Source organism: Balearica regulorum, chromosome 1 (assembly GCF_011004875.1).
Source record: "Balearica regulorum gibbericeps isolate bBalReg1 chromosome 1, bBalReg1.pri, whole genome shotgun sequence".
Lineage (NCBI taxonomy): Eukaryota > Metazoa > Chordata > Aves > Gruiformes > Gruidae > Balearica > Balearica regulorum.
Window position 1 is genome coordinate 144,035,412 of NC_046184.1, and position 15,383 is coordinate 144,050,794.

Below are 15,383 nucleotides of genomic sequence, written 5' to 3' on the forward strand. Positions count from 1 at the left end.
AGCTCTCCCACCTGGGTGTTCCCCCAGCAGCTTCTCTCCCTCAGACAGAGGGAGGTGGGCAGGTGGGAGGGCAGTGTGCTCCCTGCCCTGCTGTCACCTGGTTTCCAGACCTGCCGGCGAGAGCATCAAGGCAACCACATGCAGAAAGGATCTCTTAGGAAAAGCAGTCTGCTCGGAGCCAGGAGAGCTTCCAGCCAAGACACTTCATAAGTACAGGAGGAGAAGCCAGGAGATAGATATATATATATTTCAAATTTAAAATAAATATTTTGGTTTTTTCTCAACTTTTCTCTCCTTAAAGGTGGAAGAGATGCCAGGAACTACAAGCAAGCCTGAAAGGAAAGTGCAGCTGCAAAGACAACCTCCTTGAAAAGCAGATATATGCCTGAGACAGAGCTAGGAATTACACATTGCATCTGGCTGCTATGTTAAAAAAACCCCAACCAAACCCAGAATTTTAACATCTTCCTCAAAGTTTTGCAAATGTGAGACCTGTCTGTGCTTGGGCAGCACGTTCAGAAAATAAGGCATTCATCCCTTTGATGTCATGGTGCCAAAAGATCTGGCTACCGCCTCACATTAAACCACCCACCGTAACGGATCTGTGGATCTTACCAGAAAAAGAGAAATATTCCAAGTACAAAATTAAACACAAACCCCACCTATACTCAAGTAAGCATTTAAACTTGATTCAAAGTAGAGGAAGTGTAAAGCTTCATTATTAAACTTACCATATATGTACACATAGATAAATCAAGAAAGTCTCTACTTATAAAATATAACATAGAAGATAAGAAGCCTCATCTCCCCATCATTCAGAAAAAAAATTAGTTAAAAAAAAACCCCTTAACTACAAATCTTCGAATCCATCCTACACAAATAATGCAATGGGGGGGGGGTACTTTTAAAAAAATAAATAAAAAAAGTAGGGGTATGCATATAAATTATACACCTAACTGAGCACACAAATTCATCAGAAAATAAGAGAGACAATGAAGCTGCAGTTGTACAGTGAACGCTAGCTGACATCAGTAACCCTTTCTAGCAGGTCACTCGGATACCATAACGACACCAAGAAGTTACTGCTGAGTAAATGGAGGGGACAAAGTGATTAATCAATGGAACATAAGTTGGACTCTTTCCCAGTCCTCACAGACTATGCAGACTCATCAGAATAAAGTCTGGTATTAAGCCAGAGAGATACCTTAAATCATGAGAACAAAAAAAGGCAGAGGAGGGAACGAGGAGGAGGAGGACAGAGAGGAGAGTAGTCTACAATACAAAAGAAGGCGGCAGAAATCAAGTTTTACCTCTGGAATCCAGAGAGCACAGCTCACATGTGCCCACTTGGTCCCTGTCCTGGTAGCTTTCATGGCACCTCCTCTTTTGGGACACAGGAGGCACTGAGGATGTATTCCAAGGACACAGGTGCGACACAGCCAGCTCCCTTCGGGTACTTTTAAGATTCCATAGCATGCCTTGGAGAAAAACAGGTACTGAGATCATTGCGCTGATATGATTTCACACACAAGTATTAATATTTATATGGACCAAAGCTTTCAAATACTAAAGGCACACCCTGGCCTTTACTTAATCCTTCTCTAGTCTCTTTACCTTAAAACAAGTCAAATGATCAAAGAGATAAACAGCCTCTAAAGTCTTTTTATCCTGGCTTCTTTTTAAAACATGTGCTGGTATTACTTGTTTATAATGTAAAACATATCCATTGTGATTGCACACCACCACTGGTGTTAAGAACCTTCATCTTTCCTTTTAGTGACTTTTAAATTTCTGAAGCAAAACCCAGACATTTCTTTAAATTAGCTTCTGCATCTAATCCTTTTTAAAATCACAATTTCCTACCACTAACAACTTTACACTCTAATGTAATTCTGTTTAGATGTGAAAGGATATGAGCTGTTTGACTGAAGACCATTTCCTGCAACATTAAATTACCTTTGTGGTTACAGTTCTGTGAATTATTTGTTACTTTAAATATTTGTATGATATTGCAACAAAAATCACAGCATATACTTAAATTATGAGGTGCTGGGTTTTATGCTTATTTCCTGAGTATTGCACTTAACCCCTCAGAAAATGAGAAATTTCTTAAGTTTTGCTAGGTTTGAGAATTAAAAACAAAAAGGAAAAGAGAAAAAAAATTAGTCTGCTTTCTGATTCAAAAAACACAGCACATTTATGTCAGGCCTGTAGAGCCAGAGACTTTCCTAAATTAAATCTTGCATTATGGAAACACCAAGATTGACTAACCCAAACGCTATTTTGATGTGACGACTGTTGTAAAAACCCAACAGGGGGAGCTGTAATCTAAATTTTACAAGAGATTTTTTTTTTTCCCCTCTTATGTGGCACATTCCCACCAGCATTCTTTCTATTACTAGTGCAGAAGAGGCATTATATCTAAGGTCACATTTAGGTGAAATTTTAGGAAACTATTTTCTAATTTAATCCAATCAATGAGCAGAGGCGGCCTAGACTACTAAACCAGGAACTTCACGATGTTTTTGAGCTGGCATGATTAGGGCACCTGAAGGAAATCTCTCGCATCTTCCTCCCCATCACCTCCAAACTGCAACTGCAAACAGACCTGAGGCTATGTGGTGAACCAGGGCCAATTCGGATTAGAAACAGAATGACTTTTCGTCGTCGTTGTTAGGATTAGCTCCAGCTCAGGCAGGTCTGGCATGGGGAAGGGAGAGGAGCAAAGAGGCAGCAGGCCATCAGCTCAAGCTCAGCTGTCAGCAGGCAACCACGAGCCTCTGACTGCAAATTCATCATTACTTTTGAAAAGGCACAAGCAGGGGCCGAAGCAGGCGGCCCAGCTGCTGGCCATATTCCTGTCACTGGCTGCGTTACTGGCACTGAGGCTCACGTGGCTGCTTCACGCGGTGAATCAGATCAGGAAAGCAGCCGGGCTGGAAGCCAGCCCACTGCAAGCAGGGAGATGACAGGTCCTTTTTCAGCCAGATACGTTTTTTTGAGTATTACTTGCAGTTGGTACAAAAATACATTTTTAAAAAAACCTTCTCAGTCTCTTTTTAATTTATAGCAAAAACTCCTTCCAGAACAGGACACACAGAAACAAAAGGATTCATATTGCGTTTTTGATTATAAGGATACCTCTGCCTGACTATGCTGAGCTTAGTCAGAATAAAGTCTTGGCTACATCTGAAACACTATAAACGTGAACAACATTCAGACCGAAAGCACGTTATTGCAGGTGCTTATGCCTTCTAAAAAAGATCAGTCTGTTCAAGTGCCTACATGTGGTTTCAGATGTCTAAATTTGGGCAGCCCATGTCTGGTCAATTGACTAATTGGTCAAGGAGGAAAAACCCCAGCTCTAAAACAAAAGACCCTTAGATTCTTCACGTATAGGGTAAGCCAGCATTTCCTGCCCTGTTTATCTTCAAAATCGGGTTTAATAATAGGGGAAAAATTGTTTATGGTCACAGAGGAAGTACTTGGAAGTCCCAAGAACACGCTTTGTGTTTCTATTAGACTGTAGATGTCCACATATTTACCATGCTAGGCCACTTAATCTACTGTAACTGTCAGGGTACAAAACTTCAACTTAGTATTTGTTCTGGTTTCAGCTTGGATAGAGTTAATTTTCTTCCTAGCAGCTGGTATAGTGCTGTGGTTTGGATTTAGGATGAGAGTAAAGCTGATAACACACTGATGTTTTAGTTGTTGCCAAGCAGTTGTTGCACAAGGACTTTTCCAGCTGCCAAGGAGAAGGCTTAAGCTGCCCTGCCAAGGAGAAGGTGTGGGGCGCCCAAGAAGCTGGGAGGGGACACAGCCGGGACAGCTGACCCAAACTGACCAAAGGGATATTCCATACCATGCAATGTCATGCTCCATATATAACAGGAGGAGTTGGCCAGGAGGCGGCGCAGCTCAGGAACTAGCTGAGCCTCAGTTCCAGGCAGTGAGCAATTGTGCTGTGCATCACTTGTTTTGTATATTCTTTTATCATTATTATCCTCTTCCTTTTCTGTCCTAATAAATTGTTTTTATCTCAATCCACAAGTTCTCCATTTTTCCTCTCAATTGTCTCCCCCATCCCACTGGGGGCAAGGGGAAGGAATGGCTGTATGGTTGTTTTATCTGCCTGCCAGGTTAAACCATGACAGTATTGCACCACCCTTCATACATAGAAAATCACAAAGCTCTCCAATTAACATTTAATATTAGTTCAAATTCCACACTTGCCAAGGTAAACTAAGGCCACAGGACAGCGTCAACATTTCTGCAGGCACTAACCTGATGGACACAGATATTACACTTGTCACAAAACACCATGTCATTCCCATCTTCACTGTCAGGGGACCGGCACACATCACAGATGACATCTTCATCGTATTCAATACCCAATCCTTCTTCAGTCTCAATAGCGTGATTCATGTTCTCATGACAGTGCCGCTCCAGCACTTCAATTGTCTTTTCCATTGTGTTTTCATCCAGGGGCCCGCATCCTGCAACCAAGAACAGGGAAAGGGAATTAGAGGGCAGTCAGTGCCTCAGATCGAGTCCGAGATGCAGGAAGAGAGAAAGACAACTTCTAGCAGCTAAAACAGTAGACACAGTGTCTTCTCTCTCATCACACATATTAAAAATAAAAAAATAAAAATAGAAAACCTTTTTCACTCACTGGCTAATTGTAGCATTATCTTATAAATACAAGTAAAACTTCTACTCCACTAGTAGTTCAAGTTGTACATAAAACGCAAGACTGCACCTTGAAGAAGACACTACAGCATAAAAGACAGACAGCAGTTTGTGTAATTGCTAGCTGCTCCCATATGACCCTCCCTCCACCTCCATCACTTTAAGAAACACTAATGACATCCAAAAACACACACAATGTTCTTCTGAAGACTAACTCCCTAGGAAATAAGACTTATCAAGAACACTTTACATCCTATGAGAATAAAGAAGTTGCCACCACCCAGTACCATCCAGTACACTACTTGAGTGATCGGCACAACGGATATGAAAAGTGGTTTTATTGTTTTCTTGGATTTTTTAAAATAAAATAATAATAAAATATAGTGCTGGCAATCCATGCTGTGTGTTCACTTGAACTCTGCACATGCTATATACATGTACCACTAATCAGACTTACTGTAAGCAGAACCATCTAAAAAGGATTTGCTACGAGACTGGTCCTCAGCTTGCAGCTGCAGGACATACACTGCATAAGAAACCCTATGATGTTCACAGCTGCAAGAAATCTCCAAACTGACTCTTCTCAAAATCCTTAGTCAAAAATGCTGCTGCCCATAGTTCACTATTTACTCAGACCTTCAAAGGTTGGGATATTCTTGTAACATTAATAGCAGAGGATAACATTTTAACTGCTGGACTATGCACAAAAATATGGCTACTAATTTGGATCCCTTGTTACAACTGATAAACAGGGAGATGGAAAAGATAAATGACTGCTGATACAAAGTGTCTTCTACTAATTAAACTGTTCTCTCCCATGCCTGCATATTTTCTCACTTCCTGAATGAAAAGCATTACAGGATCACTCCAGTGGGAAGCGACCTTCAGAGGGCTCCAGCCTAATCCCTGGCTCCAAGCAGAGTCAACAGTGAATCCAGACAAGGTTGCTGCTGAAGAGATATGTCTAGTCAGATCTTGAAAATGTCCACGGATGGAGATGTGTCCCCCAGAAAAGCTTTGGTTTTGCTAACAGTATCCCTGTATGCCTGGGAAAGCTTGTCCTTATTTCTACCTCTTACATACATCCTTTGGCACTGGAGCTCAGTCATGAGTTCCCTCCTTCAGCAAGCTGGTGTCTTGACACATCTACTTGTTTTCCTGAATGTCTGCATGGTTCGTTCTTGTGCTTGGAGGAGACTGTCCTCACAGTCCTGCTAGCTCTCTTCAGCAGTTCCACTCTTCAGAGCTGCCTCCCAAATATCACCTCCCATTTAACCAAATAAGTAGAAACCTGCTCTCCGGAAGCCCGGGACCAGAAGGCTACTTCCTTTCCTCAGTCTCCTCAGGATCTCAGTCATGACTACTTCATGGCTACTACAGCCAATGACATCATCGATTATCACATCCCTACAGGTTCTTCCTTGTTTGTAAACAGCAAATCCAGGAGATGTCAAGTATCTCCCTCTTTTGCCCACCTGTCCTTCCTAAAGGACCTGCAATCATCCATGGAAGAAGGCCAGCCACATAGGCTATTCCACCACAACTCAGTTACTCCAGTGATAATTCCAAGATTATTTTCCGCAGCTCACTGCCCCTCAACAGCCTGCTATACCCACAATTTGCATGGGGAAAAAGTTTACTCAGCTAGTTTTAAATGGGCTAACATGTGTGAAACTTAATTACTCTGTTAAGAACCCAGCATGCAAGCTCCTCAGAACTCTGAATTTGTAGCAATAATATGTTCAAGTTTAAGAAATGGAAACATCTGCTTTTTCTACACAAAATTTTTAACTTTTGAAGTCCTAAAATTAATTCCACCTGGTGTGGGCTTTTTCTCTCCTGCCTCAGTCTGCAGAAGTCACACATGATTTTGGAAGAAGTTTTTAGGCACAACAGGTAAAACACAAAACATTAACAGATTGAGCAAGTCATTATTTTAAGCATATTTACCTCCCATTTTTCTTAGCATTTCCATTTGGTTTTTATTCAGCAATCTTTAAGAGATCTCACACAGTAGACTACAACTCAAACAGCAGAAATTAACTGCTGCTTTTAACATTAGAACATGTTGTGAAATTACCCATTTCTGTAAGCTCTTCATTTAGCTCCTGAAGCCAAAAGATGTCCATGTCATCCAAGTCATAGCGACACATAGATTCTGCCAGTTCCAAAATGTTGATGTAACCTGGTTCTGTGGGCTCTTGGCTGGAACAGTGGATGTATTTTCTGGGTCGTGTATACAGTACTTCTTTTACCTTTTCTGCTACAACCCTAGAGTGGGGGAAAAAAAAAAAAAAAAAAAAAAAAAAAAAGAGTTGCAGCTTTTTAAGACCCATCTTTGAAAGACATGAAACATTTGCTACAAGTGCAAAGAAACCTAGTGTTTCACAGATTTTAAACTAGCCGGTACATGTAGCCAGGCTAGGGAAACAGGATTTTGTAAATGTCATTTCTTCACACAAAATGTGCTATGGTTTGCTACATATACAAAATCCTTTTTAAAATGTAAGCCTGTGCATATCATTTTCAATTTAACAAATGCTACTAGTGTGATGATGCAAGTGTTTTTGAAACCCACAGAAAGTATTATGCACAAAACCCCTTACAATCTTTGTTCTATATTCTTCTTAAATGATAGAAGGAAACCTTGCCAACTGATTTCTTGAAAATACCAGCTTTTTCACAAAAGCTTAATTTATTCTACTGCAGTGTGTGTGTGGGAGAAATGCTTGCTCTTCATTTGGGATAAACAGTCTACCTTTATTTTGTAAGGGACACTTTAGCCACGTTACATAACAAAAGTAATAATTTGTAAGAACCATTCTGATGCCAAGCAAAAAATGTAAAGGGAAAAAAAAAAAAACCAGCTAAAAATCATCCAGGAAGCAAAGGAGAAAAATATTGGTGTTTTCAATCTTTCAATTATTTTAAGAGATAAAACTCAGCGTTTGATTAGTACACTAGCCTATGAAAATGGAAAGACTGACCTTAGCTAGATAAAGTAAATCTTTCTCTGAATTCAATGAAAGAGGCCCTGCATGTGAAAGGAAGCCAGGGAGATACTGAGTGGAACAGTGCCATGTGTGAGCAGCTCTGCATGCTTTCTGGAGCGAACCCTCCACAGGACAAGGAGAAAAGAAAAGCTGTGGGAAATAAGGCAAGAGGAGTAAAGAAGGAGCAGGCAGCAGTCAAGCAATATCCCACATAGTTTTTACTGGACAATGTGGGTCGTTAATGTTAGCACAAACAATGTTGTTCAGCCGTTCTTCCTCCCCCTTCACCTTGCTCATTTTTAACTCTAGTTCCCTTGTGAGCTTTTCTTTTCTCTGGTCCAGCCAAATCTATAGCAATTTTTCCCTCTAATGTAATACTGCTGGTATGAGATGCAATATATTTATTTTTAATAACTTGGTACTGACAAAAGCCCCAGTGGAAATTAAATTATGCTGGTATCAGCGCTTTCACTGGACAATTCATTTATCTTCGTCTTGAAGACCACGCTGGCAATAACATTTCTATGTTGAAACACGCTCTGTTTTCACCAGGAATGGCTGCAGGACTACAGTGTTATGTTTTCCTAGTCTAAGCACAGCATAAGAGAACAAAATGTTATTTATTTATCTCCTGAAACTGAGATCACTGAACTTCTATAATGTTAAGCACCTATTTGTGGCAAGAGAAGGCAGAAAGGGTTAAAGCTCTGGCAACAAAAATTAAATTATATGAACAAGTGAGCAACTTTATCAGGTGTCAGTAACTACCCTGTGCCTATTGCTCTATATCATCATGCTTTATAGGGAAGCCTTTCAAGTAACATGTACAAGATTTGGGTTTATTTTTAATTTATTAAACTCACCATACTCAAACGAGAAAAGAGTTTTTCATTTATAGCAAAGCGTGACTCAGGAAGAGAGATCCCCTTTTTAAACTCACAATATAGATACTATAACAGTATACAGACAGAAACAGTTCTGGACTGAAGTGCCACAGAAATGTTTTCCAAATTGGTACTTGTTCGGTTTAAGAACACGCCTGAAGGCTGCTGCATTGGAGATTTAAATATAATAACAGAGAAAAGCTGACTGCATTTAGACAACCTATTTTTGAGAGACTATCTTCTCTAAGTTGACATTTTGTGCAGGTGATCTGCTTCCGATTACCATTACCTGAGAGAAGGCTGTGGAATAGTTTCTGGGCTGGCTGGAACTTGAACCCCTTTCTCCCATTCTTGTTTCCACGTGTCCGCAAAGATATAATATTCATCAGGGTTGACATGGTGAGAATCTGGTAGTTTCATGGCACTAATGAGATCCTTGCGGAACACCTGCAAGAAACACCAGGGAAAAAAGTGGCTTGAGAGAGTGTTGCATTAAAGGAAGCAGTAGGTATTTTTCTTAATCTACACTGAAACAATGTATATACCTTAATAATTTTTATGAATACCAACACACAAACAAGTCAGTTTGAAATTACCTAGATTATTAACTCTCAGTGTATCAGATGCAGTATGACAAGAAGTTTATGCCAACTCAAAACCACGCTCCTACCCAAAGGCTAATCAAAAGGAAGAAGGCTGTTATAGGCGACCAGGGAGAGGGGAAAGGAGACCTGCACCTGATTTAAGACTCCTCACAATATCACTTTCAAACAGCTTATTTTACTTGCCAGGCCGCAGGCTTTATCCCAACTAAGATACAAGGTAGCATATCCTTTTTCCTTCGCTCCGTTTAGCTACTTTGAACTGTCATATTCATCATGGGCTACGAACAGTTACCATGGCAAAATTGATGTATAGGCACTTGTTCATTTATTAAAGCCACTTGAAGTTTTACTGGTTGGGATCTCAGGGATCAAAGATGAACAGCTGCCTTTGCTGAAACATGAGACCCATGTTGCTCTGTGCCTGAATCCCAGCGATGCAGGCAGAGTGATGCAATCAACCCAGCCTCAGCATCCTTTAGCAAACCTATACGATGAAACATGCCATCATGAAACAAAGCAAACCCATCAGTGACAAACCAGCCAGCGATAACATTCAACTCTTGGCTCAAGACAATTCAGTTTTTAGGAGCATACAGCCACGACCATCAGTCATGTCAAAACTTACTTAATGTCAGTGCCTGTCAAATACAGGTGCATACAATTTAAATAAAAGGCATATGTGTGGGGTTTTTTCTCCACTGCTACAGTGCACCAGTTTAACATTCACAGAAGCAAAACAGTGACTGTGGCTTGGTGTTAGGGAGACATCACAACTAATTAGCTGTATTAACATAACGAGAAATCAAATCCTCAAAGGGCAATAAAATGAAACAGAAAATATCCCTGCAATAAGCTGTGGCAGGTTGAACTCTCTTCTTACTAATTCAGTTTTATAGCCAGAAGAGTAATAAAATATCTCCAAGCCAAATATCTTTGTGTACCCTTTTCAATTTGACAGCACCAGACTGGTTATGCCTACTACAAAAATTCTCAGCTGTTCTTGGAAATCAAGTACACATTATTAAAAAAGGCTCTATGCTAAAAACAGGTATTGAAATAGGCTGCCGGTGACCTGGAACATCAGTGGTACTTCATTATGTTCTATAACTGCATCTCACGTGGGCTGCCAGCAGAGCAAGCTGACCAAGGGGAACTCAAACCCACAGACTCAAGGCTCTCTTATTTCCTGCTGATGTGTTACCTGTTTTGGTTCAGACCAGACTGTTCACTCCTGTCCTCTGTGTAAAATTCCTCAGGTACCTAACAGGTCTGTATTCAAATCTGAATGACGAGTGAAAGCATTAAGACTGCAAGCATCCATTTTTTTCTAAGCAGTGCATGTACACACCAAAAAATAAAATGCAAAATGATTTATGCTGCTTAAAAGGCATTTTTATTTTCTGTGTTACAGGTACAGAACCAGGATTATGAGAAACGCTAACATGGCACAATTCCAACAAACTCTACAAGGAAAAAATAATCCAATAAATGAGAAGTGCAATGACTGGTTTAATTATCAGAGAAGATACTCCTCAAAACTTATCTGAGGTAAGTGCTTTGCAAACTACCTTTTAAGCCACTGACAGAATATAGAAGTAGAGTGCTTCATATCAAGCCCACTATTTTTTAAACATTAGATGAAAAATGCTATTAAAGGCATCAGTATCCTAACTACATTGCTTAGCAGCAAATTCATCTTCTGATCATCCATTATGTATGTGAACTATATCATCTCTATTTTTAGAGCACCAATACCCTGGAGCATCAACTTTTTTGTTGGTTTTTTGACTGCCGTACAGTACTGACCACAGCATCATCTCGCTGCAATATTAAGTTGTCTGCTTCAGATTTCTAAAATTTACAATAGAGGTACCACTGAAGGTCAAAGATTTAACCAATACAAACATAACTGTTGAAACCTTAAGGAACCCCAAAACTTGACCAAGACTTCCTAAGAATTGTCTATTCATACTTGTGATAACGGTGCAATTGAGTGTTTCCTGCAGACACTTGGAATCATTACAATCTCCAGCTCTCATCATTCTTCATTTCTTCATATGTGGCCAAGCAAGGTCTTCCAACAGTAAAATTGTCTCAGAGGACAAGGTATGAGAACACATGCCTTGATCACTCCCTCTGTATTTCCTTTTGTTGTGGAAATAAACCAGAACACCCAGGGGACCCAAAGAGAGTTTTCCAACAAATGAAGTAAATTTTGCTTCAGTAGTCAGCCTCAAGGCTATGAACTAAGCCAACTCAACAAAGAGCAGATACATGCCTTCAGGATTTAGATAGCTAGCTTTTCCTTGTGGTTGTTTCTTTTTGGACACTTACTCAAAAAACAATGCAGCTGCTTTACTAACTGCATCCATAAAGCTAGTATCCCTATGCATCCATAAATGTATCCATAAAGCTAAGTCCACTCCACAGCACATACTCTCCTCTGGGCAAGGACCACCTTCACTTCCACAGTTAGCCTATGAAGTGCAATAGTCATCTTTCAGTCACCCAAAAGCAGTTCTATTTCTTGCCACACATAAAACACAACCCTTCAACTTTATTTTAATATCATTGCTAATACCATACATATTAAGGAGACCTGAAAAATGAGCATGCTAGGTCTAGGCTAACAAGGTATTCCCATCTGGACACACGACTCCTCAAGAGCAGAGTTAGCCTAGTGCTGCGTGCTTTTACCATGATAGAGAACGGCCTCACAGAGCTGAATGACAACTAACGGCAGCTAGCAGAGCCAGGTCCATACACACAGAAATGGGAAACTCCCCACCACTGTAAGCATTCACAGTAGTTACTGTGTGACAGTGGGATTTAAAATAAAATAAAATAAAAAAAACAAACAGAGAAAAAAGAAAAAAAGTAGGTTTAGCAATTGAAAACATGACAGAAGAGATCAGTTTTAGCCCTGTTTACCATATAACACTGCTTGGTCTGAACTTGCCATTTCATTTTGCTACCAGGAATTTTTAGTTTCAGCTGAAAACAGTGCAGCATTTTGAAAAATGCTTATGTCATCATCATCATCTTAAGCGTTTTGTCGAGAAACTACTAATTATTTCACACTTTAGAGCTGGGGCTTAAATGTAGAAGAGGAGACCTTGTTCTTTGGTCAAGATTAGCTTTTTGCTCTACAGTAAAAGTCTGCCTGGATTTGCTGAGGCAATGAGAACTTCCTCGTCGCCTCTGCAGAGATGCACTGCTGTCTCTAAAGGCTTTAAAAGCTGAATTCTACAAAAGATTTCCAGAAATAATGATGCTCTGCTCCCCCACAGCACTAACACACCAAGCAATAAAGATATCACAGAGCTGTGGAAGGAAATATATGGTTCATATGTTTTATTTGTTTTTCAGACTTCTGAGTCCTATTTGGAAATGATGTTAGACGAGTATGTCCAAGGAAAATTAACTTCTTGGAATCCGTTTATAAATGCTTCACCAAAAGCTGTCTATGACTTTAACCCAAACTCCCCTGGAAGTGCTCTATGAAAAGTCAATATATAATTTTCCTCACAGGACCCTCCTGTGCTTGCTCTGTGAATAAATCAAGCCTGTGAAACAAAGAACACTATTTTGTGTGAAGTATCCTCATGCACTAAAGGTATCAGGGAGGATACAAGTAACGCTATAGAGAAACACAGTAAGCTATTAGCATCAAACACAAAGAGCAGGTCTTGACAATACAACAGCCTTCTACAAACCCCATCTTCACTGAACAATTCAAACATCAGATATGCACAGACTGTCAGGCACCTTTTGTTCATGACCACTGCAAACCTAAAACCACATTAAAAAAAAAGTCGAGGGGGGAAAAAAAAAAGTCAGATATCTTTTCCAATACCTCTCTGCAAGGTACTAAAGTTGACTGATGCCATTGCTCATTCACCTTGTCTTTCCCAAATGCATGCGTGAAGGAAAACAAATGGATTGTGTCATCTCTTAAAAATGGAAAGAAACCCTATTTCTTCTTGTTACACTCTCTGAGCTTTCAGTTACTTTGTCCACTAGCTTACAAACCCCCAACAAGGGTAAGCCGCTTGTCACAGGCGCCTAGGTCACAACTGGGAACCACACCTTTAAGATTTAAGTAAATTATGGGTTCACTGCTCTGTTGTTACAATCAAAGCGATATTTCTGCTGGATCGTATCTAACTGCTTCAGTCCTAAGGCTTTCCCCCGTGCCCAGCAGAGCCTGGAGCGAGTCAACAACACGTGTTTCTGTTCCTCACGCCCACCACTTAGGGAGTCAGAAGACCCACTGCCCTAGAAACACAGAGCGGCCACTTTTAAAAGGCAGGAGGGAACTACTACGTCCCATCCCGTCCCCTCCAAGAGTATACTGCCAGAAATCTTTCACAAAAAAGAGTGTGGAATGAGGGCCAGTATCTTCTCGAACCAGACAGAACTGAAACAGCTAGCATTTTCCTGGATTTTTGCTCTCCTTCACAACCCATCTCAAAGGCCAACTTTGAAATTCCAGATGCCAAACACTCAAACTCAGCGGGCACTTTCTGTAAAGTGTAAAGTAAATTACACAAGAGTTTTTCATCATATTTGGGGTCAAATAATGTTTTTTTTATTCACCTTTGAAAGGGTCTAGTAACTTTTTATTCTCATAAGCACCCATAAGCATTAAAGCTTACTCTACTATTGCAGTTCTCAAGTACAACACTCTCAGCAAAATTTAAACACATTTATAAAGCAGCATTTTACACCTAAAATCACCTTGTAATTAATAAAAGCCAAATTGTAATATGACCTATTACAAGCGTAATATAGCCACATAGTATCTGAGCATAGATAGTTTAATCTATGTATACATGTTTCACAGTATGTGCAAAAGACTGCCCATTTATGGAAGATGAAGCCATAAGGACAAAATTTGGTGGGCTCATCCTGGAGAGGCAGAATTTTTCTTGTTAATACATTGCAATCTGGGCATGAAGTTTCTGAATTAAGGCATTTTATTATAGAGGAGTCTGGAGACTCAAGACAGGGTGCGTTTTTTTGTTTGTTTGGGGGCTTTTTTTTATAGCAAAGTAAATAAAAGGCAACATAATTTTTAAATGGAAATGAAGCTACAGTCCCAGGCATGTATGCTGACTGGACTGAAAAACTTAAGATGTTAAAAAAGCTGGGACAGAAAGAAATAAGTGTAGCATTAAATTTGTAGGACTCAAACATCCACACAATTTGGACATGCACTGCAGTAAATCCTAATGTTCGAACTCCTAACCCCTAAAACTATTTTTATGGATTATCCAGGACTCAAGCAAATGAAATATTGTACTTTTCTTTTAGGTTGCCATGAATCTTCCTAGCCTCCTTTACAAGCATGTATAGGAAGAGCCAGGAAATCAGATAGTAAATCAACCCTACCTAACATCATGTCTCTGACAGTATCTCATGAGCCAGAAGAATGTGCAAGAACATGTCAAGTTTCCTTCTGGTTGCTAATCAGACATAAGATTCAGATTTTGGGACTAATCCTAACAATCAGTTTTTTAAATACTATTAATTTATACAGATACTTAGAAAAATCTGTACTCATTATCATCTGTCCAATTCCTTTTTTAATCTTGTTTAATTCTCAGTCTCAACAACTTCCTGTAGCAGATGAGCTTCAGTCTAATTACATCATGCATGGAAAGGATATTCTTTTAATTGCTACAGCTTTCCTAACTTTTGTCCTCATTCATTCCCCCCCCCGCCTTTCCTCCCCAATTCTTCCATCACAAGGACATGCAGGACCGAAGCTCTAGCTCTGCTGTTTCCAAGCCATTCATACTTTACTGTTACACTTGCTCGTTCACTTCCAGAGGTAAAATAGCTCAACCTTTGCACAAGCAAGCTTTTCCATGCCCTTATGCATTTGTGTCACCTCTTGCTAAAGAGTTCAAATAGCCTGAGATAGCTAAAATCAGATCATAAAAATAACCAATGAGGTAGCACCTGTGACTTGCCTAAAAGTATTGTAATTTTTTTTTTTTAAAATCAATTAACACAAGCAGGCTAAAAAGCAGCTTATTGAAATGCATAAGGCACAGTTATTCGCCAGAGGTCTTGAGAAGCCTGTACAGATGCCCAAGTGAATTCAGAATTTTCTAAGGTAAGCACATGCATAAAGGTGCCAGCCTCCTATGCCATTATGCATGGTACATGCAAAGCAATATGATTTAACCATGTTGCCCATT

General features: G+C 39.9%; 1 protein-coding gene across 11 annotated transcripts in view; it reads right to left on the bottom strand.

The window, feature by feature from the left end:
• JADE3 (jade family PHD finger 3) overlaps positions 1 to 15,383 on the bottom strand; it is a 71,665-nt gene that overhangs the window by 15,106 nt on the left and 41,176 nt on the right. For all 11 annotated transcript variants that reach the window (XM_075737216.1, XM_075737137.1, XM_075737177.1 and 8 more), the window contains 4 exons: positions 8,859 to 9,016; positions 6,773 to 6,963; positions 4,288 to 4,499; positions 1,311 to 1,478 (listed from right to left, as the gene is read on the bottom strand). In XM_075737216.1, coding sequence (XP_075593331.1) covers positions 1,311 to 1,478; positions 4,288 to 4,499; positions 6,773 to 6,963; positions 8,859 to 9,016 — 729 coding nt within the window. The remainder of the gene's footprint in view (positions 1 to 1,310; positions 1,479 to 4,287; positions 4,500 to 6,772; positions 6,964 to 8,858; positions 9,017 to 15,383) is intronic.